Here is a 27,843-nt window from a genome sequence, read left to right as displayed (position 1 = left end):
TAATAATAATAATAATAATAATAATAATATTTTTGTCCTGTCAGGAGCGACTTGAGAAACTGCCCCCTCTATTAAACCCCTGTGCCGGGGAGAGGCGGATGAGCTCCCTCTATCAGCTCCAGCTCCTCATGCGGGGACATGAGAGAAGCCTCCCACAAGGATGACAAAACATCAAATCATCTGGGCATCCCCTGGGCAACATCCTTGTAGATGGCCAATTCTCTCACACCAGAAGCAACATTATTATTATTATTATTATTATTATTATTATTATTATTATTATTCCACTCTATCTCCCCAAAGGGACTCAGGAAAGATTGACCACATGCTTGTGGAGTTCAGTGGCTTCTCTGTGAGGTCTGACATCGTGGTTGTGAGAGTGGTCCAGCATTTCCGTGTTCTCAAATAATATGCCGTGCACAGGTTGGTTCATCAAGAGCTCTGCCATGGATGCGATCTCTGGCTGAATTAGTCTGCAGGTCCTTTCATGTGCCTTGATTCATGTTTGGGCAATGCTACGTTTGATGCCTGCCATAGATGTGGCAAAACGTCAGAAGAGAATACTTCTGGAGCATGGCCGTACAGCCCCGAAAACGCACCGCAACCCAGTGATTGTGGCCATCAAAGCCTCCGACAACACATCCAACTTTCAAAGCTCGGGGATGGACTAACTGACTGAATGCATGCATGGAGGAGCATCCAGGCATGTGCAACCTTGCCTACATTCATGTTGGGAAGTGGAATTTTCCATTCGCAAGGCTAGCAATGCAGTTCTGCTATAAATAGAGGCAGCAGTGGCAACAGTAACTGCAACAAAGACGACCAGCGGCCAAGCTGCCTCCTCCTGCATATTAGGGCATTGACAGGAGAAAATGTCAGCTGCCACCAGGAAAAGGAAGAAAATGGCTTGCTGTGAGTTTTCCAGGCTGTATGGCCATGCTCCAGAAGCATTCTCTTCTGACGTTTCACCTGCATCTATGGCAGGCATCCTCAGAGGTTGAGGCAAGTTGGGTTTATATATCTGAAATGTCCAGGGTAGGAGAAAGAACTCTTGTATTCTTGAGGCAAGTGTGAATGTTGCAAATGGCCACCTTGAAGAGCCTAGCAGTTTCAAGGTCTGGCTTCTTACTGGCTGGGAGAATGAATCCTTTATAAGAAGCCAGACCTTGAAACAGTTAGGCTATTAAATGCTAGTCAAGGTAGCCAATTGAAACAATCACACCTATCTCAAACATATGAGAGTTATTTATCCCACCTTGGATATTTAATGGCCTAGCAGTTTCAAGGTCTGGCTTCTTACTGGCTGGGGGAATGAATCCTTTATAATAAGCCAGACCTTGAAACTACTAGGCCATTAAGTGCTAATCAAGGTGGTCAACTGAAACATTCATACCTACCTCAAACAGACATGAATTATTTCTCCAATAATGAACATTTAATGGCCTAGGAGTTTCAAGGTCTGGCTTCTTACTGCCTAGGGGAATGAATCCTTTATAAGAAGCCAGACCTTGAAATTGTTAGGCCATTAAGTGCTAATCAAGGTGGCCAATTCATACCTACCTCAAACAGACATGAATTATTTCTCCAATAATGAACATTTAATGGCCTAGCAGTTTCAAGGTCTGGCTTCTTACTGCCTAGGGGAATGAATCCTTTATAAGAAGCCAGACCTTGAAATTGTTAGGCCATTAAGTGCTAGTCAAGGTGGTCAATTGAAATAGTCACACCCATCTCAAACAGACAAGAGTTATTTCTCCTACCTTGGACATTTAATGGCCTAGCAGTTTCAAGGTCTGGCTTCTTACTGGCTGGGGGAATCCTTTGTTGGGAGGTGATTAGCTGGCCACCAATATATAAACCCCATTTTCCTACTTTCCAAGAGACCTCACAACCTCTGAGGATGCCTGACATAGATGCAGGCGAAACGTCTGGAGAGAATGCTTCTGGAACATGGACAGTCGGAAAAACTCACAACAACCCAGTGATTCTGGCCACGAAAGCCTTCAACAATACAAAGAAGACAACATTTGGCAAAATTACTCACTTTTGGAGGGAGAGAACAGAAAAGAAAATGGGTTGTTGTAGGTTTTTCGGGCTATATGGCCATGTTCTAGAGGCATTCTCTCCTGACGTTTCGCCTGCATCTATGGCAAGCAACCTCAGAGGTTGTGAGGCGAAATGTCAGGAGAGAATGCTTCTAGAACATGGCCATATAGCCCGAAAAAACCTACAAGAACTCAGTGATTCCAGCCATGAAAGCCTTTGACAATATAGAAAAGAAAATGATCTAAAAATCAAGAAACATATTGACATTGATCTTCATTCAAATGGAGAATAAGGAGCATTATCACAAGCTAGTTAGGCCATTAACTAGAATGGGCAAAATTTCCATCACTTGGTTTCAAACATGCATTTAAGGGACTCTCAGACCTGAGAAAAGTAAGACCACAGCTTGAGGACCACGGCGGGTCCATATTGTTTCTCTTATTTGTCTACATAGTCATAACACAAGCTCCAGACATACCGATGATGTGCAACAAATGCATTTTTTGGATCGATCGAGGATTAGGAACATTACGTCTCTACGAATGATCTGCATTCTCATTAAAATCAGGGCAGGAAAAAAACCTGGTGTTTATTGGAGAAGTGCTTTGCGGTTTCTCTTCTGCGAAATGCCACCGACGGAGTGGATTTCTTTGCGGAAAAGGAGCCCAAAGAGTGCTTCCATTTGAGGAAAATTGGTTCCCTAACCGGAAACCTGAAGCACAGAGGCTGGAAATTGAAATTTAAAAACCTAACACTAGTTCCCAGGGACCAGTCTATACATTCATACCAAGCATGCAGTTCAGATTTCCAGGGGCAATACCACTTGATAATACAGGTAATGGGGCCACTCAAAAAAGTCCCTGTCAAATTGGGCGACTGAAATAGGTTGCAATGGTGTTATCCCCAATAGGAATGTTTAGATCAATTCTAAAGGAAGCTAAAGTGGAAGTCCTTTGGCCACATCATGAGGAGACAGCAAAGCCTAGAGAAGGCAATTATGCTGGGGAAAGTGGAAGGCAAAAGGAAGAGGGGCCGACCAAGGACAAGATGGATGGATGGCATTCTTGAAGTGACTGGACTGACCTTGAAGGAGCTGGGGGTGGTGACGGCCAACAGGGAGCTCTGGCGTGGACTGGTCCATGGGGTCACGAAGAGTCAGAGACGACTGAACGAATGAACAACAAAAGGAAGCTAAAGACATTAAGTTGCCTGTTGACATAACTAAACCCATCAATGTCATAGATTTAGGTGAGGAATACTCAGAGGTGGCTTTGTCAGTTCTTTCCTCCGCTATTCCCCTTAGGAATCCCACACGGAAGGGCTTTGCTGAATGGATGCATAGACTGGCTCAGTGTCCTTCAGAATCAGTTACAGTACATTTTCTGGCATGTCGTGAATGCTAAAGAAAAACAAAACAAAAGAAAAGGAATAATTTCCCAACTTTGGTAGAGCTTGGATTGATTCCCTACGCTCTCGTGATGCTCACACGCTTTCGGAAGAGGCGCGCTTCATGTGGGGCTGAGCCAGGCCCTCGCCTTGGAGATTCCTGAAATAGATTTTGAGCTTCTGGGGCTCGGCGATGCGCCTCCGGCTGAAGTCTGCTCGCGGCTGGATTCGGGCACAGTGATCCGTCTGCAGCGTATTGAAAAGGCTGGCCATGTCTGGTCCAATTTTGGCCATGAGGCTGGCCTTTACGGTCCTCACCGTCTCTTCATCACATTCCAATAAGCTTTTCAAGAGCTTGTTATAATACCTGTCAAGATAAAGACAGTTAGTCTCCATGCTGCTTGCTTATTTATTTATTTACTTTATTTCTATACTGCTTTTCTCAGCCCTCACGCGACTCAACGCGGTGAACAACGTATAGGGTTACAGCCTGTGCTGGACGGGGTGACACTCCCCCTGAAGACGCAGGTTCGCAGCTTGGGAGCGATCCTGGACTCATCGCTGAGCCTGGAAGCCCAGGTCTCGGCGGTGGTCAGAAGAGCTTTTGCACAATTAAAACTTGTGCACCAGTTGCTCCCGTTCCTTGGGAAGTCTGACTTGGCCACGGTAGTCCACGCTCTGGTTACATCCCGTACAGACTACTGCAACGCTCTCTACGTGGGGTTGCCTATGAAGACTGCTCGGAAGCTACAGATGGTCCAACGATCGGCAGCCAGGTTGTTAACAGGAGCGGCACTCAGGGAGCACACCGCTCCACTGGCTGCCAATCTGCTACCGGGCACAATTCAAAGTGCTGGCTTTAGCCTTTAAAGCCCTAAACGGTTCTGGCCCGACATATCTGTCCAAACGCATCACCCCCTATGAACCAGTTAGGACATTAAGATCGTCCGGGGAGGCCCTGCTCTCGATCCCGCCAGCCTCACAAGCACGTCTGGCGGGGACGAGAGACAGGGCCTTCTCAGTGGTGGCCCCTTGGCTGTGGACCGCCCTTCCCGCAGATATTAGATCGGCCCCCTCCTTGCTGGCATTCAGGAGAAGAGTGAAGACCTGGCTCTTTGAACAGGCGTTTAATTAAGCAGTGCAATTAATTGATTGATCATGGAACATGGAATAATGGACGAGGAGATCGGATTACGACTTTACTGATGAGACGTGATGGATTAGTTATATGGATGTATTGATGTTATATTGATGTACTGATGTATTGTTATTTTGATGTAGTTGCCTTAGTTACTGTTTTAATTGCTAATGTTGTGCACTTTGTATATTGGTTTGGTTGTAAACCGCACTGAGTCGCCGACGGGCTGAGAGAGAGAGCGGTATACAAATGAAGTAAATAAATAAATAAATAAACAACGTCAATACAAAACATCACAAGACAAGTATAGGGCAATTAAAAACAATTGTAACATAAATCATGAAACATCCGCATAACAATCATTAGCGCCTCAACAGTAAAATCAGAATCCAGTCTCATCATCCACTATTCCGTATTCCTATGTTCAATTACATAACAGGCAGGCTTGCTTATGAGTGACCTTTAATTATTATTATTACAGGAGCTTTTTTGTTGAGTTCCAGGGCCAGAGAAGCAGATGGCAGAAACAGAAGAACGGCCTGCCTCAGGGGAGCGTGCTTGCTCCATCCATGTTCAACATCTACACAAATGACCAGCCACTGCCAGAAGGGACAGAGAGCTTCATCTACGCTGATGATCGTGCCATCACCGCTCAAGCAAGGAGCTTTGAGATGGGTGAACAGAAGCTCTCCGAAGTTCTAGGTGCTCTTACTGCCTATTACAGGGAAAAACAGCTGTTCCCCAACCCATCCAAAACACAGACATGTGCCTATCATCTCAAGAACAGAGAAGCATCTGAAGAGCTCTGAAGATCACCTGGGAAGGAATCCCACTGGAGCATTGCAGCGCACCTAAATACCTGGGAGTCACTCTGGACCCTGCTCTGACCTACAAGAAGCACTGCCTGAACATCAAGCAAAAAGTGGGTGCCAGAAACAATATCATACGAAAGCTGACTGGCACAACCTGGGGATCACAACCAGATACAGTGAAGACATCTGCCCTTGCGCTATGCTATTCTGCTGCTGAGTATGCATGCCCAGTGTGGAACACATCTCACCACGCTAAAACAGTGGATGTGGCTCTTAATGAGACATGCCGCATCATCACGGGGTGTCTGCGCCCTACACCACTTGAGAAATTACACTGTCTAGCCTGTACTGCACCACCTGACATCCACCGGGAAGTAGCAGCCAATAGTGAAAGGACCAAGGCAGAGACATCTCCAGCTCATCCCCTGTTTGGGTATCAGCCAGCAAGTCAACGACTTAAATCTAGAAATAGTTTTCTAAGATCTACAGAGACACTCACTGGAACACCTCAGCAAGCGAGAGTCCAAAAGTGGCAGGCTCAAACCCAGAACCTCAACCAATGGCTGATACCAAATGAGAGACTCCCCCCTGAGCACACAGAGGACTAGGCAACTTGGAAGGTGCTGAACAGACTGCGCTCTGGCACCACGAGATGCAGAGCCAACCTTCAGAAATGGGGCTAAAAGTGGAATCCAGGACATGCGAGTGCGGAGAAGAGCAAACCACTGACCACCTGCTGCAATGCACCCTGAGCCCTGCCACATGCACAAGGGAGAACCTCCTTGCGACAACACCAGAGGCACTCCAAGTGGCCAGATACTGGTCAAAGGACATTTAATCAACTACCAAACTCACACATTTTGTATTCTGTCTGTTTGTTTCCTTTGTTCTGTTAGAAATGTAATATAATTTGACTGGTTGTCCTGACACAACAAATAAATAAATTATTATTATTATTATTATTATTATTATTAAATAATATTTAATAATATTAATATAATTGATATTTAATAATATCGATAATATTGACATTTAATAATATTAATAATACCATGTCAGACTACACAGAGAAGCCTTTGAAATCCTCAAGCATGTGGACAATTTCAACAGAAAGGAGGAAACCATGAAAATGAACAAAATCTGGCTACCAGTATTAAAAAAACTCAAAAATTACAACAGCAAAACAACAGAGAGGAAACAATCAGGCACATCAAATCACCTCTCAACAAAAGATTCCCCCCAGGCACTTCCAAGCCATTAAATGCTAATCAGGGTGGTCAGTTGAAACATTCACACCTAGCTCCAGGAGACAAGAGTCCTTTGTCCCACCCTGGTCATTCCACAGATATATAAACCCATTTTCCTAGTTCCAAAAGACCTCACTACCTCTCTGAGGATGCTTGCCATAGATGCAGGTGAAACGTCAGGAGTAAATGCCTCTAGACCATAGCCATACAGCCCGAAAAAACCTACAACAACCCATTAATAATATTGATGTTTAATAATCTATATAAATAAAAATGTAATGTTCGTTTGTGGGATTAACATAACTTAAAAACCACTGGACGAATTGCCGCCAAATTTGGCCACAAGACACCTACTAGCCCAAGGAGTGACCATCACTCAACAAAAATTGATTTTGTCATTTGGGAGTTGTAGTTGCTGAGATTTATAGTTAACCTACAATCAAAGAACATTCTGAACTCCACCAACAATAGAATTGAACCAAATTGGACACACAGAACTCCCATGATCAACAAAAAACACTAGAAGGGTTTGGTGGGCATTGATTTTGAGTTTGGGAGTTGTAGTTCACCTACATCCAGAGAGAGCTGAGGACTCAAACAATGATGGATCTGGACCAACTTGGCATAAATATTCCATATGCCCAAATATGAACACAGATGGAGTTGGGGGGAAATAGACCTTGGCATTTGGGAGTTGTAGTTACTGGGATTTATAGTTAACCTACAATCAAAGAACATTCCGAACTCCACCAACAATAGAATTGAACCAAATTGGACACACAGAACTCCCATGATCAACAGAAAACACTAGAAGGGTTTGATGGGCATTGAGTTTGAGTTTGGGAGTTGTAGTTCACCTACATCCAGAGAGCACTGTGGACTCAAACAATGATGGATCTGGACCAACTTGGCATAAATATTCTATATGCCCAAATATGAACACAGATGGAGTTGGGGGGAAATAGACCTTGGCATTTGGGAGTTGTAGTTACTGGGATTTATAGTTAACCTACAATCAAAGAACATTCCGAACTCCACCAACAATAGAATTGAACCAAATTGGACACACAGAACTCCCATGATCAACAGAAAACATTAGAAGGGTTTGGTGGGCATTGATTTTGAGTTTGGGAGTTGTAGTTCACCTACATCCAGAGAGCACTGTGGACTCAAACAATGATGGATCTGGACCAAACTTGGCATGAATGTTCCGTATGCCCAAATATGAACACAGATGGAGTTTGGGGGAAATATATCTTGACGTTTGGGAGTTGTAGTTACTGGGATTTATACAATCAGAGAGCATTCTGACCCTCACCAACAACAAAATTGGGACCAACTTCCCACACAGAACCCCCATGACTAACAAAAATACTTATGGCCATCCAGTCCAACGCCCTTCACAGGGGCAAGAAAACGTAATCAAAGCCCTCCTGATGAAGAGCCATTCAGCCATAGATATAGATAGATATGATTCACACACAGAGAGAGATATAGTATCATAGATTTGAAAGGGACCCCTAAAGAAGGACAATGATATCTTGTATGTTCCAGGGTGGGCAAACTAGACAATCTCTACATCAACACTGACAAAGAAATAGCAAGAAATACTGTTTTCCCGTAAGCATAAAGAAATTATAAATATTAGAAACCAACACCAACAGGATGTAGAGTGTGTCATGGGGGCTCTGTGTGCCAAGTGAGTGAGTGGAGGTACTGCAGCTCCCATCATCCATGGTCCATCCACCTCCCAACCCATGCCAATGTCCTCTCCAAACACCTCACTGCCCACCACCCAAGTGAAGGCTTTCATTCGGGGACAATTTCATCCTAGATGTTCTGTTTTTCCTCCTGAGTGGACATCCCAAGGTTCCTTTCTCTCTCCAAATTTGCATAACCCCACCCACTGCCTCTCACTTAACCCTTTCCTACCCATTCCTATAGCACACAGTGAACAGGAATTGATCAGCAGGAACTGAACATACTGCATGGGTTTGTGGGAATGGATCTTGATTTTGGGAGTTGTAGTTCACCTGCATCCAGTGCTACTGTGACCCCCACCAACAATGGACCAGGACCACACTTGGAACAGAGAAGCCCCCATGACCAGCAAAAAATACTGGAGGCCTTTGGGGAAAATTCTCCTTGATTTGAGGGAGTTGTAGTTCATCTACATCCAGAGAGCACTGTGAACCGAAAGCACTGATGGATCTGGACCAAACCTGACACACGGAACTCCCATGACTAACTCAACCTACTGGAGAGGTTTGAGGGGACTGACTCACCATAGTGGGAGTTGTAGTTTACACTACAGCCAGAGAGCACACTGAACCCCATTGATGATGCGTCTAGAGCAAACTTGTCCAACATAGCAAACTTTAAATACTGATGGAATTTTTAAGGGTTAACCTGGCATGATGTGAGTTGTAGTTCACCCACAATCTTATGTATTTTGTACAATTTAAAAACTGGCTTTTTCAAATAACTCAGGCAACGCTGGGTACCTGAGCTAGTAATAAATACATTTCAGTGTTGTAATCTTTCCTATTTGAAGATTTCAGCAATATAGTGTGTATGTGAATGTGCTGGTACAGCTGTACCAGGAGCTCCAATTCTGTTTGCTGTGCATTAAATGTTTGTTTGCAATCCCAGGCTTGGGATTTTGCAACAGGGTGGCTTCCTGTTATAGTTTGCAATCATAGGGCAAGCCACCTGTCAATTATCGTTAGGTTTCCTGGTCCCGCCCCTTTTTGAGTGGGAATAGGAGCCATTTTGAGTTCAGTCCACACAGAGAAGCCTTTCGCACAGGACATAAAACCAAGAGCTCCTGTAGAAAGCTTTGTCTTCTATGGCTTGGCCGGGAGACATACAGCTTTACGACTTGGCCGGGGAGATATACAGCCTACAGCTTGGCCGGGGTTATAAAGCCCACAACTTGGCCAGGGATCATACAGCCTTACAGCTCCTTTGCTGAAGGACTTCAGCCAGCCATCACCGAAACCTGAACTCCTTCTTTTCCCCTGGAAGTCTACAAAGCTCTGCTTGGCAAGGGTCGCTCGCAGAAGCCAGACGCAGTTGGTACTGGGTGCAGGGGCTCCACGCCAACAGAGGCAAAGACAGACTGCCCAGATTAAAAGTTAAGGATTTCCCCATTAGTTAGTATACAGTTCTGAAGATAGTGCCTGTTCCAAGTGAACAAGACTGCAAGAGCCAATAGACTGTTAAGAATGCTTTAAAGTACCTGTTTGTTTTCATCAATAAAGAACTTGGTTGGACTTACTTTAAGCCTCTACAGAACTTTGTTTTAGGGATGTCCAAGGGCCTTTATGCGAAAGACTGCTCCAACTTCCGTACAGTGGCCCTTATTTCTCATGCCAGTAAGGTAATGCTCAAGATCCCGCAAGGAAGACTCCAGCAAGACATGGAGCGAGAGTTGCCAGACGTTCAAGCTGGGTTTAGAAAAGGCAGAGGAACGAGAGACTAGATTGCCAATATCCGCTGGAGAATGGAGAAAGGCAGGGAGTTTCAGAAAAACATCTATTTCTGCTTCATTGACTATTCTAAAGCCTTTGACTGTGTGGATCATAATAAATTGTGGCAAGTTCTTGGTGGGATGGGCATCCCAAGCCCCCTTCCCTCTCTCCTGAGGAATCTGTACAAGGACCAAGGAGCAACCGTCAGAACTGACCATGGAAGAACAGACGGGTTCAAGATTGGGAAAGGCGTACGGTAAGGCAAAATACTCTCACCCAACCTTTTTAACTTGTATGCAGAACACATCATGCGAGGGTGTGCGGGGCTTGAGGAATGCAAAGCTGGGGTGAAAATGGCTGGAAGAAACATTAACAACCTCAGATATGCAGATGACACCACTCTGATGGACGAAAGCGAGGAGGAGCTGAGGAGCCTTCTAATCAAGGTGAGAGAAGAAAGCGCAAAAGCCGGGTTGCAGCTAAACATCAAAAAAACCAAGATTATGGCAACAAGAATGATTGACAACTGGAAAATAGAGGGAGAAAATGTGGAGGCCGTCACAGACTTTGCATTTCTAGGCACAAAGATGACTGCAGATGCAGACTGTGGCCAGGAAATCAGGAGACGCTTACTTCTTGGGAAGAGAGCAATGTCCAATCTCGATAAAACAGTAAAGAGTAGAGACATCACACTGGCAACAAAGATGCATTGCATAGTCAAAGCCATGGTATTCCCTGTAGTCACCTACGGATGTGAGAGCTGGACCTTAGGGAAGGCTGAGCCAAGGAAGAGAGATGCTTTTGAGCTGTGGTGCTGGAGGAAAGTTCCGAGAGTGCCTTGGACTGCGAGAAGATCCAACCAGTCCATCCTCCAGGAAATAAAGCCCGACTGCTCACTGGAGGGAAGGAGACTAGAGACAAAGCTGAAGTACTTTGGCCACATCATGAGGAGACAGCAAAGCCTAGAGAAGACAATTATGCTGGGGAAAGTGGAAGGCAAAAGGAAGAGGGGCCGACCAAGGGCAAGATGGATGGATGGCATCCTTGAAGTGACTGGACTGACCTTGAAGGAGCTGGGGGTGGTGACGGCTGACAGGGAGCTCTGGCGTGGGCTGGTCCATGAGGTCACGAAGAGTCGGAGACAACTGAACGAATGAACAACAAAGGGCCTTTAATCTGAGGCAGACCCGGTGTCCCGTTGGGCACACAGAATTTATGTCCTGTCTACAGTCATATGCACAGGCCCAGCGTGCGACAGCACAGTGAATGTGAAGCGGAGAGTGGAAGTGGCTTCCCAAGACAATCTCCACCAAAGCTGCTCCCAAAGAACCAGACACTTAAGAATGTGGAGCATTTCCCAGCCCCACAATAACTGCTCCAGACATGCAAGCCATCCCTCATTTAGAGAAAGAAAATCCTCAGCAAACAATGCGATGTACCCCTTTTAGCACTGAATATCTGAATGTGAACAAGAAAATGGAAGCGAGTCCATTTTAAACCGAATTATGCTCCCATCAGTGCATCTCGTTCCCTTCAGTGAGGGGACACAGGAGAGGTGAAAAGCTCATTATATATATATATATATATATATATATATATATATATATATATATATATTGTGAATCCATATTACTGCCTGAGCCGTAGCACTAATGTCTCCAAGCTCTATTCCTATTGACAGCTTATCCTTTTTCTCCTTGTTTTCGTTTTATAAAACTAAACTCCATGAAAATTGCTCAACTCTGCTCCCTGCTCAGTCAGGGGACTTACTGGGCAAGGTTACTTTGGGTTTTGGTTGTCTCAAGGTTGCCTTCCTTTTTCTTTTCTTTTCTTTTACATTTTTTGAAGTCGGTGTGCACTTCACGGCTCTCACTCCCTTGTGCTTTTCTGGCAACATAAGAGCCAGCATTGTGATAATGCATTCTGTATTGTTATACCATTTTTGCCCATTTTGGAGACAGTTACTTCTTGGACTACAACTCTCTACTTTAAGAACTGGACATTTTAAGAACTGTCATCCAAAATATATTTTTTCAACTATGATGATGATTATGCTGGGGAAAGTGGAAGGCAAAAGGAAGAGGGGCCGACCAAGGGCAAGATGGATGGATGGCATCCTTGAAGTGACTGGACTGACCTTTAAGGAGCTGGGGGTGGTGACGGCTGACAGGGAGCTCTGGCGTGGGCTGGTCCATGAGGTCACGAAGAGTCGGATATGACTGAACGAATGAACAACAAATGATGATGATGATGATGAAGAGGAAGAAGAGGAGGAAGAAGAAGAAGTAGTAGAAGAAGTAGAAGATGACAATGACGACAACTCTGGCACAAGCCAGTAAAGGTGATCCCAGTGGTGATCGGCACACTCAGTGCAGTGCCTAAAGACCTTGGCCTACACTTAAAACACAATCGGTGTTAAAAAACAGAGTGTGGATCGGCAATGTTATAATCCCAGGCAACATTGAAGAGAAACAACTGGAAAAGCAGACTACAACTCTCTACTTTAAGAACTGGACATTTTAAGAACTGTCATCCAAAATATAATTTTTCAAATACCAATGATGATGATGATGATGATGAAGAGGAAGAAGAGGAAGAAGAGGAAGAAGAGGAAGAGGAAGAGGAAGAAGAAGAAGAAGAGAAGATGACAACCACAACGACTCTGGCACTAGCCAGTAAAGGTGATCCCAGTGGTGATCGGCACACTCAGTGCAGTGCCTAAAGACCTTGGCCTGCACTTAAAACACAATCGGTGTTAAAAAACAGAGTGTGGATCAGCGATGTGGCAGCATTGAAGAAAAACAACTGGAAAAGCTGACTACAACTCTCTACTTTAAGAACTGGGCATTTTAAGAACTGTTATCCAAAATATAATTTTTCAAATACTGATGATGATGATGATGAAGAGGAAGAAGAGGGAGAAGAGGAAGAGGAAGAAGAAGAAGAGAAGATGACGACGACGACGACTCTGGCACAAGCCAGTCAAGGGGGTCCCAATGGTGATCGGCACACTCAGTGCAGTGCCTAAAGACCTTGGCCTGCACTTAAAACACAATCGGTGTTAAAAAACAGAGTGTGGATCGGCGATGTGGCAGCATTGAAGAGAAACAACTGGAAAAGCTGACTACAACTCTCCACTTTAAGAACTGGACATTTTAAGAACTGTCATCCAAAATATAATTTTTCAAATACCGATGATAATGATGATGATGATGATGATGATGATGATGATGATGATGAAGAAGAAGAAGAAGAAGAAGAAGAAGAAGAAGAAGAAGAAGAAAGAGAAGAAGAAGAGAAGACGACAATGACGACGACTCTGGCACAAGCCAGTAAAGGTGATCCCAGTGGTGATCGGCACACTCAGTGCAGTGCCTAAAGACCTTGGCCTGCACTTAAAACACAATCGGTGCTGACAAAATTACCATCTGCCAGCTACGAAAGGCCACCCTACTGAGATCTGCACACATTATTTGTCGATACATCACACAGTCCTGGACACTTGGGAAGTGTCCGACGTGTGATCCAATACAACAGCAAGCAGAGTGATCTTGTTTGCTGTGGACTCATCTTGTTGTGTTTCAAATACTTTGTTTTTTGTCGTGTCAGGAGCGACTTGAGAAACTGCAAGTCGCTTCTGGTGTGAGGGAATTGGCCGTCTGCAAGGACGTTGCCCGGGGATGCCCGGATGATTTTGATGTTTTTATCATCGTTGAGGGAGGCTTCTCTCATGTCCCCGCATGAGGAGCTGGAGCTGATAGAGGGAGCTCATCCGCCTCTCCCCGGATTCGAACCTGCGACCTGTCAGTCTTCAGTCCTGCCAGCACAAGGTTTAACCCACTGTGCCACCAGGGGGTTAAAGAAGAAGAAGAAGAAATGCCATCAGAGCCAGAATTGAAAAGTCAATGACAGATCCCAAGTGTAGACTCTGCAAGGAAGCAGATGAAACAACAGATCTCATCCTCAGCTGCTGCAAGAAGATCACGCAGACAGACTCCAAGCAGAGGCACAACACCGTTGCTCAGATGATTCATTGGAACTTGTGCCACAAACACCATCTGCCTGCAACAAAGAACTGGTGGGATCACAAGCCGGAAAAAGTTACAGAAAATGAACACGTCAAGCTATTCTGGGACTTCCAAATTCAGACTGACAAAGTTTTGGAGCACAAGACTCCTGACCTCACGATCATGTTAAAAAACAGAGTGTGGATCAGCGATGTTGCAATCCCTGGCAACATTGAAGAGAAACAACTGGAAAAGCTGACACCATACAAGGATTTAAAGATCAAACTGCAAAGACTCTGGCACAAGCCAGTAAAGGTGGTTCCAGTGGTGATCAGCACACTGGGTGCAGTGCCTCAAGACCTTGGCCTGCACTTAAAACACAATCAGTGCTGACAAAATTACCATCTGCCAGCTGCAAAAGGCCACCCTACTGGGATCGGCACACATTATTCGCCTATACATCACACAGTACTAAACTTGGGAAGTGTCCGACGTGTGATCCAATACAACAGCTAGCAGAGTGATCTTTTTTGCTGTGGACTCATCTTGTTGTGTTTCAAATGATGATGATGATGATGATGATGATGATCTTACACAATATGAGGATCTAAAGATTGTACTGCAAAGGCTCTGGCACAAGCCAGTCAAGGTGGTCCCAGCGGTGATCGGCACACTGGGTGCAGTGCCTCAAGACCTTGGCCTGCACTTAAAAACAATCAGCACTGACAAAATTGCCATCTGTCACCCTAATTGGATCTGCACTCATTATTTGCCAATACATCACACAGTCCTAGACACTCGGGAAGGGTCCAACGTGTGATGAAATACAAAAGCCAGCATAGTGATCTTGCTTGCTACGTACTCATCTTGTTGTGTATTAAATAATAATAATAATAATAATAATAATAATAATACTTTATTTCTATCCCACCCTATCTCCCAGAAGGGACTCATTACCAACGGACATCCGAAGTCTTGGCTGAGGAAATACAGTAAGTAAGTAACAAATAGTGTATTTTTTCCCCTTTCCTTTAGTTGCCTGCTACATAAAGATACTTAAGGTAACTTATGCTGGTACGGCTGTACCAGGAGCTCCAATTTTATTTGCTTTGTATTAAATGTTTGCTTACAGTCCTGGGTTTCAGGGACTCTGCAGATAGGTGGTTTCCTTTGGTTGCAGTCGTAGGGCAAGTCGCCTGTCCATCACCGTTAACTTTTGGTCCCGCCCCTTGCTCAGGGCAATTGGGAAGGGAAGGGAACCATTTTTAGTTAGTCTCAGCAAGGAAAGCTAATGTACAGGATGTGTGCAAGCTTCCCCTGTACAAAAGCTTCAACCCTTAAGACTTTCCAGGGGAGAACAGTCTTAAGAGCACCCAAAGATTTCCTGGGAAGCAGTCCTATAGCTTTGAGGAATTTCGAAGGGTGAACAGTTTGGAAGACCAAAGAACTCCAGCTGGACTATATCCAAGCCCTTACTGGTAAGTCCACTCAGTGCTTCGAGACGTAGTTCAACCCGGTAGCGGAGCCCACATCAGTCAGGGTTAGATTACAGTCAGCCTGGGAGAAGTTAAAAAGGGGATTTTCCTTTAAAGTAAAGAAGAAGTTATTGAAGATAGTTGCCTGTCCTTCGTGGGCAAGTTTAGGAAGCCACCAGTTGCATAAAAGCCTGGAATCATTTGTTTAACTTTACTGAAGACAAGAGAAGTTTCTGTTTGATTTTTCATTAATAAAGAACTTTGTTAAGTTTGCAGCTTGGGTGTGATCCTGGACTCTTCGCTAAGCTTGGAACCCCAAGTTTCGGCGGTGTCCAGGGGAGCATTTGCACAACTCAAACTTGTGCGCCAGTTGCGCCCGTACCTTGGGAAGTCGGATTTGGCCACGGTAGTCCACGCTCTGGTTACATCCAGGATTGATTACTGCAACGCGCTCTACGTGGGGTTGCCCTTGAAGAATGCCCGGAAGCTTCAGATGGTCCAGCGTTCGGCGGCCAGGTTACTAACGGGAGCGGCACTCAGGGAGCACACCACTCCTCTGCTGAGCCAGCTCCACTGGCTGCCAATCCGCTACCGGGCACAAATCAAGGTGCTGGCTTTAGCCTATAAAGCCCTAAACGGTTCTGGCCCTGCTTACCTCTCCGAACGCATCTCCACCTATGAACCGACGAGGACGTTAAGATCGTCCGGGGAGGCCCTGCTCTCGGTCCCGCCTGCGTCGCAGGCGCGGCTGGCGGGGACGAGAGACAGGGCCTTCTCGGTGGTGGCCCCTCGGCTATGGAATGCCCTACCCGTAGACATCAGGCAGGCCCCTTCGTTGCTGGAGTTCCGGAGGAAGGTCAAGACGTGGCTCTATGAACAGGCGTTCGGTCAACAAGGCAATCTGAACTCATGAAGACGGTAGAAATGAACAAAGGAATGGTAGAAGGATTATGAGAACGGAATCTGATTTCACTGAGGCGTTGATGACCACGTTGTTTTGTCTTGTATTGTCTGTCGTGTATGTTGTGTTTTAACTAATGGTTATTGTTATATAAATTGCATTGTAAACCGCAATGAGTCGCCGATTTAGGCTGAAAATGCGGTATAAAAATAAAGCAAATAAATAATAAATAATAAATAAATATACTTCACAAGCCATCTAAAGATCATTTCTGGTGGAAAACCTCTGAGAACTTCTCCTTGGGCCTCCTGGCTTCCCGCTGGGCAAAGGTTGCACATCCTGTTCTAAAGGAAATTTTTTACAGGCCCAGTGCGCGACAGAACATAACTAGTGAATCATGCATTTTAACAGCTTACCTGTTTGAGAAATAGTCTGGAAGCTGGACGACTTCTGCCATGGCTTCCGGGTTCCTTCTGGCAACACTGCAAATGTCCAGCTTCTTGTAACATTCCTGCTGCACTTCTGAAATCAAGCGCTGAAACGTAGAGCATCTCCGAACGGCAAGGAACACCTTGGACGTGATTCCACTTGCGATGCACTTCAAGCTCTCCTTGACAAAGCCTTTCCCCTGCCGATTGAGAAGCACATTATGTGCCAGTGAGCGGGTTAAAACACATCGGCATGTAGAAAGCATACTTGGCAACTCACAGCCATGTCTAAACACTTCCCATTTCATGGAGAGGAAGAGGCTGACTTGCACACCTAGCACATCCTTTGCCACAAGTGGGTTTCTGTGCATTAAGTATGACTACTGAGAAAGAACCAGCTAGATATCCTTGGACGAAATAGGCTGCTCTTCCCTATCGAAGCCAGAGTTCACCTTCCAGGTTCAACTAATCCTGACTCACACTTTATTTATTTATTTATTTATTTATTTATTAACTTTATTTGTACCCCGCTAGCATCTCCCGGAGGACTCGATGCGGCTTACACAGGCCGAAGCCTCAAACACAATACAATAGAAAGTATAACATCACAACAACAAGGCAAATCAAACAATAAGCAAAATAACATAACACCACGATACTAAGTAAATCAAGCAATAAGCAAAATAACAACAAGACAGTACATCAGGACATTATTAAAAACTGGTTCGGCCGGCGCACTGGGGTACAAGGGTTAAAAGTGCTGAATGGTAGGAGGCACGTAGGATTAAAAGTGCGATGTGCAGTGACAATTTGTTATGCTAAGGTGCTACTAGGACTTGGGGGTGGGGATTCCTAGTCTGGGAAGGCACATCGGAACAGCCAAGTTTTTAGGTTCCTTCTGAAGACGGCTAGGGTGGGGGCTTGTCTGAGCTCTTTTGGGAGGGCGTTCCAAAGTCGGGGGGCCGCCACAGAGAAGGCCCTGTCACGTGTCCCCACCAAGTGCGCTTGCGACGTGGGTGGGATCACGAGCAGGGCCTCCCCAGATGACCGGAGCGAGCGTGTGGGTTCGTAGATGGAGATGCGGTCACGTAGGTAGGGTGGTCCCAAACCGTTCAGGGCTTTGTAGGTGAGCACCTGCACCTTGAATTGGGCTCGGAAAATAAATGGCAGCCAGTGGAGCTCCTTGAACAAGAGGGTTGACCTCTCTTGACAATGAGCTCCAGTTAGCATCCTGGCTGCTGCCCGCTGGACCAATTGTAGTTTCCGAGCCGTCTTCAAGGGCAGCCCCACGTAGAGCGCATTGCAGTAATCCATTCTAGAGGTGACCAAGGCGTGGACCACCCCGGCCAGATCCGCCTTCACGAGGTACGGTCGCAGCTGGCGCACAAGTCTCAGTTGCGCAAAGGCCCTCCCGGATACTGCCGACACCTGGGCCTCAAGTGTAAGCGAAGAATCCAGGAGGACACCCAAACTGCGGACCTGTGGCTTCAGGGGGAGTGTAACCCCGTCCAACACAGGTGACCACCCTATACCCCGATCTGGTTTGCGATCGACCAGGAGGACCTCTGTCTTATCGGGATTGATCTTCAGCTTGTTCTTCCTCATCCAGATCGACACAGCGGCCAGGCACTCGTTTAGGACCCGAGAAGCCTCCTTGGAGTTAGGTGGAAAAGACTTCCAAAATAATAACAGACAAAAGCTATAGTAGCCCATCCTTCACTCTATGTTTATATTAATGTACACTCTATTTGCATGGTTGAAACCTGCCTCCTAGCTCACGCTAAAGCAGTGTTTCTCAACCTTCCTAATGCTGCGACCCCTCAATACAGTTCCTCATCTTGTGGTGACCCCCAACCATAACATTATTTTGCTACTTCATAACTGTAATTTTGCTCCTGTTATTTATTTATTTATTTATTTATTTATTTATTTATTATTTACTTTGCTTGTATACCGCAGTTTCTCAGCCCGTAGGCGACTCAATGCGGTTCACAACAAGAGCAAAAAGACTATCATAACAATATACAATTTAAAAACCATTAAGAGCATAATATACAAAGTAATGACAAAGTAATGACACATCAATAACAACACATTAACATCTCGTAACTAGAATCGTGATCCAATTCGTCGTCTATAATTCCGTTCCTATATTCATCGTATTCATTGCACTGTTTATCTGAATGCCTGTTCAAACAGCCAGGTTTTTAGTTTTCTTCGAAACACCATTAACGTAGGAGCTGATCTAATGTCCATGGGAAGGACGTTCCACAGCCGAGGGGCCACCACAGAGAAGGCCCTGTCCCTCGTCCCCACCAGCCGTGCCTGTGAAACGTGTGGAAACCTCTGGACTCAAGCAGATAAGAGGGTCGAAATGTACCTTATATAACTTCCACTCTTGGGATTCCACAGTATGGAGCTTTGACAATTAATATGGCATAATCTGAACCTTATGAATTTAAACTTTCGCTTTATCAATATGGTTTATTTTAAGGTGTTTTAGACACACACACACACATATATATATGTTTGAATGGTCCTGTTTTCAATCTATATATTTTAACTGTACTGTACCCTGCCTTGCGGAGAGGTGGGTAACCCCATTTATTATCAGCATTCGTCTTATATCTTGTATCTTGTAAAGATATACTCTCAGTCAGAAAGGACTATTAGTGAACCCTATATAAATGAAGGAATTCTGGCCCAGGAACACAGTCATGAGGGAGGACCTAGAAAATGGTAAAACTCAACCACATGTCATCACAAGTTTGTAGTCCTCATCAAGGACTTAGATAGGCAGATGGGTTTGTTGGCAGGGAAATGTCCTTCCCACATTGGCCTCTTTGTTATGAATGGTCCTGCAATTTTCTGATAAGCAGGATGTATTTTCACTGGATCAAATTTGGCACAAATACCCAATATGCCCAAATTTGAATAGTGGTGGGATTGGGAGGAGGGGGGATTGATTGATTTTGTGATTTGGGAGTTCGAGGTATTGGGATTTATAGTTCACCTACAATCTGAACTCCACCAATGATGAAATTGAACCAAACCTAGCACACAAAACTCCCATGGCCAACAGAAAACACTGGAAGGGTTTGATGGGCATTGACCTTGAGTTTGGGAGTTGTAGTTCACCTACATCCAGAGAGCACTGTGGATTCAAACAATGATGGATCTGTACCAAAACTGGCACAGATACTCAATGTGCCCAAATGTGAACACTGGTGGAGTTTGGGAGAAATAGACCTTGACGTTTGGGAGCTGTAGTGACTGGGATTTATAGTTCACCTACAATCAAAGAGCATTCTGAACCCCACCAACAATCGAATTGGGCCAAACTTCCTACACAGGACCCCCATGACCAACAGAAAATACTGTGTTTTCTGATGGTCTTTGGCGACCCCTCTCACACACCCAGCGACCCCCTCAAGGGTCCCGACCCCCAGGTTGAGAACCACTGCGCTAAAGCAAAGAGCATAGCAGGAGGCAGAGCAGCCTTCCATAGCCTGCAGCTCTGCCCCTGTCAACCACCTCCACCAAGTCTGTCCTCCTTAATGAGAGCATTCAACACACACACACACCCCACAATGACAATAATAATAATAATAATAACAATAATAATAATAATAATAATCCTTTATTTGTACCCCGCTACCATCTCCCGGAGGACTCGGTGCGGCTTACAAGAGGCCGAGCCCAAATACAACAGCAAAAACAACAACAATACAGCAAAATAACTCAAAAACAAGGCAATAACATTAACAACACACCATGACGCAATTAAAATCTGTGGCAGGGCCAAATGTAATAATTAAAATTAAAACGTGCTGGGCATGACCAGGTGAAAAGGGTAAGTGTTTGGAGGGGATGGGCATGCAGTTATCCTGGCTGGGGCTTGCCTGATGTCCTTAGGGAGAGAGTTCCAGAGTCGAGGAGCCACCACTGAGAAAGCCCTATCCCTCGTCCCCACCAATCATGCCTGCGATGCAGGTGGGATCGTGAGTAGGGCCTCTCCAGATGAACAAAGAGATCGTGTGGGTTCGTACACAGAGATGCGGTCACGCAGGTAGGCGGGTCCCAAACAGTGTGAATAAATTGTCAACATTTGCCTGAGATAGTGCTTGCAGTTCTGGAGGGACTCTTAATTTTTTGCATCTCATAAACTTAGCATGGGGATTTGGTTAACCAGTTAAAATTCATGAGTAAACCAAGTTTTTTTAAAAAAAATCTGAAACATTTCAGGGGGGGGGGTTGAACCCCTACCCCCCCCCCCCCCCCCCTCACTACAGGCCTGGTTGGTGCTCATCTCCATTTCTAAGCCGGCGTTGTCTGTAGACACCTCCTAGGTCATTTATTTATTTATTATTTATTTCTTGCACTTCTACCCCGCCCTTCTCAACCCCCGAGGGGCAACTCAGGGCGGCTTACAAAAGGCACAATTCGATGCCAGCACAACAACAAGATAAAAACAAAACATAGATAAACAGTAATTAAGACAACTAAAACAATCCATTATGCATCATACATCAAAATCCATAAAACCAATCTAATGCTCAATGTTTGCCAGCTCAGAGTCCGTGAATTCAATTCCACACTGTCAAGTCCGTCAGTTCTGGTCGTCGCTAGTCCTTTGTCTGTCTGCCAGATTAGCCAAAGGCCTGGTCCCAAATCCATGTTTTTAATTTCCTTCTAAAAGAGAGGAGGGATGTTGATGACCTAATTTCCCCGGGGAGTGAATTCCACAGGTGAGGGGCCACCACTGAGAAGGCCCTGCTCCTCGTCCTCACCAATCTCACTTGTGATAGAGGTGGGGCCGAGAGCAGGGACTCCCCAGAAGATCTTAAACTCCGAGGCGGGACGTAGAAGGAGATGCGTTCGGACAGATACGCTGGGCCGGAAACGTATAGGGTTTTGTAGGTCAAAACCAGCACTTTGAATTGTGCTCGGAATTGGATCGGCAGCCAGTGGAGCTGACACAACAGGGGGGTGGTATGCTCTCTGTATGACGCTCCGGTGAGTAATCTGGCTGCCGCCCGCTGGACTAATTGAAGTTTCCGAACCGTCTTCAAAGGCAACCCCACATAGAGTGTGCTGCAGTAATCTAATTGGGATGTAACAAGAGCGTGGACCACTGTGGCCAGATCAGACTTCCCAAGGTACGGGCGCAGCTGGTGCACTAGTTTTAATTGTGCAAAAGCTTTCCTGGACACCGCCGAGACCTGGGTTTCCAGGCTCAGCGATGAGTCCAGGATCACTCCCAAGCTGCGAACCTGCGCCTTCAGCGGGAGTGGAACCCCATCTAACACAGGCTGTAACCCTATGCCCTGTTTGGCCTTTTGACTGACCAGTAGGACCTCTGTCTTGTCTGGATTCAGTTTCAATTTGTTAGCTCTCATCCAGTCCGACACAGCAGCCAAGCACCGGTTCAAGGTCTGGACAGCCTCCTTGGTGATAGGTGGGAAGAAGTGACAGATCTGGACATCATCTGCATAGAGATAACACCTCATTCTGAAACTCCGAATGATTTCCCCCAGCGGCTTCATGTAGATGTTAAACAACATTGGGGACAAGATTGAACCCTGTGGGACTCCACACAAGAATGGTTGTGGGGCCGAGCAGATGTCACCCAGTAACACCTTCTGAGACCGTCCCTCGAGAATGACTGCATGGAGTGCCATTACCTTCCCAAGGTGGTATCTATTGATCTACTCACATTTGCACCACGACTGTGGCGCAGCTGGCTGGGAGTCAGCTGCATTAAGATCACTACTGACTGAAAGGTCATGAGTTTGAAGCCAGCCCGGGTCGGAGTATGCTCTGACCAATTTGTGTAGCTTGCTGTCGACCTTTGCAGCCCGAAAGACAGTTGCATCTGTCAAATAGGAAATTTAGGTACCACTTATGTGGGGAGGCTAATTTAACTAATTTACGAGGCCGTAAAATTCTCCAGCAAGCATGCAAAGAATAAGGAAGTACTACATCACAAATGGACGGTGAAGTGGCAGCTCCCCTGGTGGCCATAATACCCTCATGAAAAGCTGGAATGTTGAATAGCCTCTGAGTATCCATCTATATATGTTGTATATCTATAGCATTGAATGTTTGCCATGTATATGTACACTGTAATATGCCCTGAGTCCCCTACAGGGTGAAAAGGGTGGAATATAAATACTGTAAATAAATAAATAATAAATAATAAATAAATAAATATGCATATTTTCCAACTGCTAGGTTGGCAGAAGCTGGGGCTAACAGCGGGAGATCACCCCGCTCCCCGGATTTGAACCGTCAGCCTTTCGGTCAGCAAGTTCAGCAGTTCAGTGGTTTAACCCGCTGCGCCATCAGGGAGCCCAATACTATTATATTAAGTTAAAGTAAAGGTTTTCCCCTGACATTAAATCCAGTAATGTCCGACTCTGTGGTGCTCATCTCCAGTTCTAAGCCGAAGAGCCGGTGTTGCCCGTAGACAGCTCCAAGGTCATGTGGCCAGCATGACTGCATGGAACACCGTTACCTTCCTGCCAGATTGAGCTATTGATCTACTCACATTTGCATGTTTTCAAACTGCTAGATTGGCAGATGCTGGGGCTAACAGTGGGCAGTCACCCACTCCTTGGATTGAACCTGTGACCTTTTGGTCAACAAGCTCATCAGAAGATCAATCCCGACAAGACAGAGGTCCTCCTGGTTGATCATAAACCTGATCGGGGTATAGGGTGGCAACCTGTGCTGGACAGGGTTACACTCCCCCTGAAGCCACAGGTCCACAGTTTGGGAGTCCTCTTGGATTCATCGCTTATGCTTGAGGCTCAGGCGTCGGCGGTGTCCGGGAGGGCTTTTGCACAACTGAGACTCATGCGCCAACTGTGACCGTACCTCGCGAAGGCTGATCTGGCCGGGGTGGTCCATGCCTTGGTCACCTCTAGATTGGACTACTGTAATGCGCTCTACGTGGGGCTGCCCTTGAAAACGACTTGGAAATTTCAAGTGGTCCAACGGGCAGCGGCCACGTTGTTAATTGGTGCTCCTTACAGAGAGAGGTCAACCCTCCTGTTCAAGGAGCACCATTGGCTGCCGTTCTTTTTCCAGTCCCAATTCAAGGTGCAGGTGCTCACCTACAAAGCCCTAAACGGTTTGGGACCCGCCTACCTGCGCGAGCGCATCTCCGTATATGAACCCACACGATCCCTCCGTTCATCTGGAGAGGCCCTGCTCACAATCCCACCTGCGTCACAAGGTGGGATAGCCTTGCAGCTTCAAAGCCTGGCTGTGTACTGCCTTGAGGAATCCTTTGTTGGGAGGTGTCAGCTGGTCCTGATCGTTTCATGTCTGGAATTCGCTTGTTTACAGACTGTTATTCTTTATTTACAAAGAACAACAAAGGATTCCCAAGGCAGGAATCGGCCATGCCTTGAAGCTGCAAGGTTTTGCAATGCTAATCAAGGATATTAATTGCAACATTCACACATGCCTCCAGCAGACAAGAGTTCATTCTCTCATCCTTTGTCGGGAGGTGTTAGAAAGGAGAAAACCATGAAAATGAGCAAAATTTGGCTACCAGTATTTTAAAAAGTCTAAAATCAGGACAGTAAATAAAGAACAACACTCAGAAAACAGGGAAATTCCAGACAGGAAACAATCAAGGCCAGATTATTATTTTTTTTGTCTTGTCAGGAGCGACCTGAGAAACTGCAAGTTGCTTCAGGTGTGAGAGAATTGGCCGTCTGCAAGGACGTTGCCCAGGGGACACCTGGATGATTTGATGTTTTATCATCCTTGTGGGAAGCTTCTCTCATGTCCCCGCATGAGGAGCTGGAGCTGATAGAGGGAGCTCATCCGCCTCTCCCCGGATTCGAACCTGCGACCTGTCAGTCTTCAGTCCTGCCGGCACAGGGGTTTAACCCACTGCGCCACCAGGGGCCAGAAAACACCTCCGAACAAAGTATTCCCCCAGGCAGGTAGCAGCTAGGCTTTGAAGCTGCAAGGCTATTCAATGCAAATCAAGCTAGCCAATTGTAACAAGGCATGGCTGATTCCAGCCTGGGGGAATCCTTTGTTGTTCTTTGTAAATAAATAATAACTATAAACAGGAGAATTCCAGACATGAAACGATCAGGACCAGCTGACACCTCCCAACAAAGGATTCCCCAAGGCAATATGCAGCCAGGCTTTGAAGCTGCAAGGTCAATCACCCTGGATATATAAACGTCACTTGCCTAGTTTCCAACAGACCTCACAACCTCTGAGAATGCCTGCCATAGATGCAGGCGAAACGTCATGAAAGAATGCTGCTGGAACATGGCCACACAGCCCGGAAAACTCACAGCGACACGGATTCTACCAGTCTTGAAAACGTCCTCAAAGACAGCACAAAAGTGTGTGCATCCCTTGGGAACTGATGCAGCAGTGGCAACTGCACGGCCCTCCATGTGAATGCAATTTCCAGCATTCCTCAATGATGGGAGTTGCAGCAGCCCAAGTGTATCCAAGAGACCACACAAGGGGGATCCGCTCACTTTTATCCCATCCATCCACACTGAGGATGTCTCTGAAATGTTTACTGGAAGCCAGCTGGAGGACTTCACATACTGGCATGCAGCTATTGTGTATCAGTCAACAAATCTGCAAGCACTTAAATATGTGCAGATTGGTCTTTGGAGAAGACACAGCTAAGAATCACCCTGCATGCAACCAGTTGTTCAGACAGTGAGGACTGTGCAGTCAAATGGGAATAGCCACCAGCCGAAGGAGTCCCCTGTGGGGTGAGATGGGCAGAATATAAATATTGTAAATAATAAATAAATCATCCTGCAGCCAGAGAGCACACTGAACCCCAGTGATGACCTAGAGTAAACTTGCCCAACATGACAAACTTTTAAGTATTTTATTTATTTATCGTGTCATCAGCAAACATACCATTGTGTTACAATTCTAACAGAACAAAACAAACACACAGATTAAAAAGAAAAAGAAAAAAAACCCACAGATTTTGCAAACTTGGTAGTTGGTTAAGTGTCCTTTGACCAGTCTCTGGCCCCTTGGAGTGCCTCTGGGGTTGCCACAAGAAGGTCCTCCATTGTGCATGTGGCAGGGCTCAGGTTGCATTGCAGCAGGTGGTCAGTGGTTTGCTCTTCTCCGCACTCGCATGCCGAGGATTCCACCCTGTAGCCCCATTTCTTAAGATTAGCTCTGCATCTCGTGGTGCCAGAGCGCATTCTGTTCAGCGCCTTCCAAGTTGGCCAGTCTTCTGTGTGCCCAGGGGGGAGTCTCTCATCTGGTATCACCCATGGATTGAAGTGCTGGGTTTGGGCCTGCCACTTTTGGACTCTCGCTTGCTGGGGTGTTCCAGCGAGTGTCTCAGTAGATTTAAGAAAACTATGTCTTGATTTAAGTCGTTGACGTGCTGGCTGATACCCAAACAAGGGATGAGCTGGAGATGTCTCTGCCTTGGTCCTTTCACCGGGTTGCTACTTCCCGGCGGATGTCAGGTGGTGCAATACCGGCTAAGCAGTGTAATTTCTCCAGGGGTGTGTGGCGCAGACACCCTGTGATAATGCGGCATGTCTCATTAAGAGCCACATCCACTGTTTTAGTGTGGTGAGATGTGTTCCACACTGGGCATGTATACTCAGCAGCAGAGTAGCATAGCGCATTGATGGAGTTTCAGGGGGTTAACCTGGTATGATGCAAGCTGTAGAGAGATGATTGGCCAAAACTAACAAAATTATACGGACAACTGCAAGATACTCCAATGTTGTTTAATATCTACATGAAGCCACTGGGAGAGATCATTCGGAGTTTCAGACTGAGGTGTTATCTCTACGCAGATGATGTCCAGATCTGTCATTCCTTCTCACCTGTCACCAAGAAGGCTGTCTAGACCTTGAATCGGTGTTTAGCTGCTGTGTCGGACTGGATGAGAGCTAACAAATTGAAACTGAATCCAGACAAGACAGAGGTCCTACTGGTCAGTCGTAAGGCCGAACAGGGCATAGGGTTACAGCCTGTGTTAGACGGGGTTACACTCCCCCTGAAGACGCAGGTTCGCAGCTTGGGAGTGATCCTGGACTCATCGCTAAGCCTGGAACCCCAGGTCTCGGCAATGGCCGGGAGAACTTATGCACAATTAAAACTTGTGCACCAGTTGCGCCCGTACCTTGGGAAGTCTGATCTGGCCACAGTGGTCCACACTCTTGTTACATCCCGAATAGACTACTGCAACACACTCTACATGGGGTTGCCCTTGAAGACTGTTCGGAAACTTCAACTGGTCCAGCGAGCGGCAGCCAGACTGCTCACCGGAGTGTCAAATAGGGAGGACACCACCTCCCTGCTGTGTCAGCTCCACTGGCTGCCAGTTCAGTTCCAAGCACAATTCAAGGTGCTGGTTTTGACCTACAAAACCCTGTACGGTTCCGGTCCAGTGTATCGGTCCGAACGCATCTCCTTCTACGTCCCACCCATATATTTCGGCATTATAGAAAAATGCTGGTGTAGGAACCGAGGATGAAATGTCCTCTTTGGGATGCGGCCCCATCTTCTCTGTATGCGGCTGCATGCGGCTGTGTGTCATCGAAAATGGCTACGCGTGTCAGTGCTGACACACGTGTCATAGGTTCGCCATCATGGGTTTAGGGCTTTATAGGCTAACGCCAGCACTTTGAATTGTGCCCGGTAGCAAACTGGCAGCCAGTGTAGATGGCGCAACAGAGGAGTAGTATGCTCCCTGAGTGCTGCTCCTGTTAGCAACCTGGCTGCCAAATGCTGGACCATTTGAAGCTTCCGAGCAGTCTTCAAAGGCAACCCCATGTAGAGAGCGTTGCAGTAGTCTATATGGGATGTAACCAGAGCGTGGACTACCGTGGCCAAGTCAGACTTCCCAAGGAACGGGCGCAGCTGGCGCACAAGTTTTAACTGTGCGAATGCT

The 27,843-nt window shown here is 46.2% G+C and overlaps 1 protein-coding gene across 2 annotated transcripts in view; it reads right to left on the bottom strand.

Moving 5' to 3' along the window:
• Positions 1-2,300: 2,300 nt before the first annotated feature.
• Positions 2,301-27,843, bottom strand: part of STC1 (stanniocalcin 1) — a 45,117-nt gene continuing 19,574 nt past the window's right edge. For both annotated transcript variants that reach the window (XM_060787368.2, XM_060787369.2), the window contains exons 3-4: positions 16,902-17,113; positions 2,301-3,799 (exon numbers count right to left, since the gene is read on the bottom strand). In XM_060787368.2, coding sequence (XP_060643351.2) covers positions 3,529-3,799; positions 16,902-17,113 — 483 coding nt within the window. In that variant the 3' untranslated portion in view covers positions 2,301-3,528. The remainder of the gene's footprint in view (positions 3,800-16,901; positions 17,114-27,843) is intronic.

This window comes from Anolis sagrei, chromosome 7, assembly GCF_037176765.1.
Source record: "Anolis sagrei isolate rAnoSag1 chromosome 7, rAnoSag1.mat, whole genome shotgun sequence".
In the NCBI taxonomy this organism is placed as follows: Eukaryota; Metazoa; Chordata; class Lepidosauria; order Squamata; family Dactyloidae; genus Anolis; species Anolis sagrei.
Note: the sequence above shows the minus strand (reverse complement) of the source record. Positions and strands in the feature narration are given on the sequence as shown.